Source organism: Pteropus vampyrus, unplaced genomic scaffold (genome assembly GCF_000151845.1).
Source record: "Pteropus vampyrus isolate Shadow unplaced genomic scaffold, Pvam_2.0 Scaffold462, whole genome shotgun sequence".
In the NCBI taxonomy this organism is placed as follows: Eukaryota; Metazoa; Chordata; class Mammalia; order Chiroptera; family Pteropodidae; genus Pteropus; species Pteropus vampyrus.
The window spans coordinates 842,326-846,175 of NW_011889243.1; the positions used below are offsets into that span (position 1 = coordinate 842,326).

General features: G+C 57.9%; 1 protein-coding gene across 1 annotated transcript; it reads right to left on the reverse strand.

Annotated features, from left to right (window-relative positions):
- Positions 1-1,812: 1,812 nt before the first annotated feature.
- Positions 1,813-3,346, reverse strand: RPP25 (ribonuclease P and MRP subunit p25). Its single transcript, XM_011382095.2, has one exon. The coding sequence runs from the start codon at positions 3,132-3,134 to the stop codon at positions 2,496-2,498; it is 639 nt and encodes a 212-aa protein (XP_011380397.1). The 5' UTR covers positions 3,135-3,346; the 3' UTR covers positions 1,813-2,495.
- Between the last annotated feature and the right edge of the window lie 504 nt (positions 3,347-3,850).

Sequence of the window (3,850 nt, forward strand, 5' to 3'; positions counted from 1 at the left end):
CTGGAAAGATGAGGTCACAGGGGAGCTTCCCACTCCCTCCCATTCTGCACTAGTTGGCTCCCAAAGTGGGCTGTCTCTGAGCTGCTCCCCTAGCAACTTCCCCTCCCCCCTTATTCCAGCACTTCTCAAGGTCCCACCTCAGGCTTGGGGGAGATATACAGGGATATGAGTCACCTTCCTTTGGAGTCTGTTCCTGGGTCAGGAGGGTCAGAGGATTAGTAAAGCAGGGGTGGGGTGCTCATGGGTGCTAGGTTCCACTGGCATCCTTTCAAAAGCCTGGGAACTGAACCTGTTAGGGTGGAGTGGCGGCAGAGAAGAAAGCATTTCATAACCTGCTTTCCAGTATGGGAGGCAGAGACAGCCCTCCATGGGGGCAGGTTAACACTCTGGAAGTGGAGTAACAACATGTCCCTCTTCTCTCCACACACTAGGAAGTTTCCAGGCTGGAAGGGGACTTACCTGACCCAAGCCATCAACAAAGAAAGCCTCTGCTTGCAAAGTCCTGTTGACTGGCAATCAGGATTTTAGACACTAGTGGTCTTGGAGAGTTGGACCTTTTCCAGAACCAAGCTCAGTCTCCCTTAAGCTTCTACCACGCAGAACCTCTTTCAAGTTTTATCATTTATTTTTAGTGAGGAAGCCCAGGACCAACCCAGGGGTCACTGGTTGTTAGGATAATTTACATTTTTTTCACCCTTATTGGGCCACCCCTGAGAGGGTCAACAACCACACCCAACCCCCTTAGTCCTCCCCAGGGACTCATCGAAAACAACAAATCTGACAGTTTTGTGGGTGTGAGTCTTCACCACTGGGAGTCTTGCACTGGGGAGGGCAACCAGTGCTGGAGTCTGGATGGCATGGCTAACTGATCCAAAGCTCAAGTAGAGATATGAAGCGAGGGCAACTCCCTGAAGAGCCCCTCCTGTCAGCTGCAGAATCCCACCTCTTGTCACCAGCAGAAGGACTTATTCAGGGTTCTGCCAGCAAAATGACTTTTATTCCTCCCCATCTCCTCCTTCCTAGGGTGCTGTTGAGTTACGTGGAGTGAGGTGTGCTTCTGAGATCCTGGGGCTATGTGTCCCCCACTTTTACTTGCTAGAGTTCTTCCAGCACACAGTACTACCCCCTCCCCCAGATGACATGGAGTTGGGCAGAGGCTTATGAGGCTGTTATCTTTCAGTAGACAGCTGTGCAGGGCTGGAGGCACAGCTTATCAGGAAGCCTGCAGTGATTCACAGCCCAAGTCCCAGCTTCTCTGCTGAATAGTAATTTCCAGCAGTGGATTAGTGCTCAGTCTCTCTCCTCCCCCTCTCCCAAGGGTGTGCTGTCCTTTCTCAGAGAGCGAGCAGTGAAGTGGAGATTCTACCCATGGAGATCAGGGGACTTTGTGCCAGCCTTCCAGCTAAGGCCCAGTCTATTGGCAGGAGGCTGCAGGTTTAGGGACCCCAGTAGGGTCTGCCACCCTTGGCAGTGACCCCCCCAAGGGAGTTTATCAATGCTCTCCTTCCTTCTCCTCGCAGAAAAGTAATGTGCTGCTCTCTCTCCCTTAGTGGTAATGCACAGGGGGAGACAGGCTGCCTTCCAGCCATAAGACCCTGATGCCAGAGACAGCCAAAGAGGGCTGGAGAGAGAGAGAAGCCAGGACCTAGGCAATGTGCCTCTTGCACCATTTTAAAGCGGTCCTGTCTCTGTGCCTGACTCTGAAGACTCCAAAGGCTAAGGAACCCAGGCTAGAGGGGACTGAGACACAAGGGGGCAGGCCAGAGCTGTCTTTGCACAGGCAAGTGGTTAGGAAAAAATCTGGGACAGAGCCATTTTTGTTTGTTTTATTGGAAGCAAGATTCCAGCTGTGGGGCTCAAGGGAGGAGGCATGGAGAGTTCTGTCCTGGGTCTCTCCCTCTGGGTTAGCATGGCAAACAGGGGATGTTAAAAGAGCTAGAGCCCATGGTGACGCACCTGCCACCATGATCTCAGGATGCTCCTTAAAAGTAGAGGAAGGAACACTAGAAAGATAACTGTCCTGGGGTGAGGGGTAGAATGGGGCTCCCCACAACTCAGACGCCCCTGCCTCCAAGCAGTAGCTTTCTCACCCCATGCCCTCCGTGCCAATGATGGAGGTGATTCCAAGAGCATTCTCTCCTTGGCTTCCACACTCCTGTCCCCCTCATGAATGCTGGTTGCCTTTAAACACTGGGGGTCCTGAGCAACGTTCAGGTTGCTCAGCATTCCCTCCCTGAAGAAGGTCCCAGTATGGCTCAGAAAGGCTGAAGATGGAATTCTGCGTCTTCAGGCAACGCAAGTGGAGGAGCAACCACCTCAGGAAGCTTCCCTGGGGTCCCTCTCTTGTGGCCGTGGGGTCCATGATGCCAGTCTGAGGAGCTGAGATCAGGCTGTGAGCTCCACAAGACCGAGGCTGAAGGGCTGGAGGTGCGTCTCAAGGTCGAGGCGCTGGGGTTAAGATCCAGCTAGTCTCGGTGGCCCAGAGCCATGAGTTCTTAGGCCGTCCGCTCCTCTTCCGCAGCACCTACCTCAGGTTGTGATCGCTTCGCAGAGCCTTCAGCAGCGGGTTTCCCTAGGCTCCTCTTGGACGTCGGCGCGGCTGGCTGGGACGAGGGGCCAGAATGGGGGCTCGGGGGCTGGTAGCCGGGTTGGCGCGGATCCAGTGCATCCTTGGAAAGTAGGATGGCGAGACTGGGGACGTTCTTAAGTACACTGAGACTGGCGGCCGGCTCGCTAGATTTCTGCCCGGGAGAGGGCCCTGGCGGGAGGCTCTGCCACACCTCGCGCACGCTCCGGTAGCGCAGCCGCGTGACCTGGTGCAGGCCAGCCAGGCGGCGCTTGAGAATCTCGGCGCACGTGACGGTCTTGGTGGTGGCCCGACCGCAACCGCTGAAGACGATGGCGCGCGTGGCTGGCTGCGCCATGCTGGCGGTGGCGAAGGCCAGCAGGTTCCGGATCTTGCTGCCCTCCTTGACTCGCATGTGTACCGCGCCCGGCGCCAGGTCCGCAAAAGGGCCGGAGCCGGGGCCGCCCCCCTCGGCCCCGCCCCCACACGGCGCCTCTTCAGAGCGCACCTTACGGAAGTTCTCCATGCGCCGTCGTTGTCCGGACTGTGGGGAAGCGGGCTTCGCCATGGGGCCGCCTCAACCTCGGGGCTGCATGGCCGCTGGCCGCGCCCAGCAAGGGCCAGCAGGGGTAAGGGTGCGGGAGCGGCGCGGACGCTGGCGGGCGGACTGGGACGGCGCGATCGTCGTCGCCCACTTCTGTACAGTGGGCGCTGCTCTACTACGCGCTCTCAGCGCCGGGTGCTCCACGCCTTTAGCCTAGGCCCGGCCGGGGAGGCTGGGAGCCCCGCCCCTATCGCCAGGCCCCGCCCCACCCTCATTTGCCTCTCTGATCCAGTCGGATCCTCTGCTATAGGGGCGTGGGAGCCGCGCGCGTTGTGGCGCGCAAAGGCAGAGCCAGGGGGTGACTTGGTAGGCGAAATTCCCCTATAATCGCCATCAGTCCTCCGCGAGCCAACCCTCATGAACTGACAACCTGAATAAAAACCAAAATTGCTGTGCAAATGCCACTTCAAGCCGGTCCCGGAGCCCTTCCGCGTTCTAACTGAAGGCCGCCTCTTCTCCCCTCCCAAGGAAAGATTTACAAGCGGTCTGCGGGGCTTCTTTCCCCTACTCCTCTAGGGACCTCCCCCGAACTCCATCCCTTCAGCTCCTGAGCCAATATTCTTGCCTCAAGGACGGCCTGCGCATGGTCAGCAAGTGCGGGCGGCTTTGGTTCCGGACCCCACTCCGCGCCTGCCCTCGGATGACTATGTCGCGGCGTGGTTCTCTCAGGGCAGCCGGAC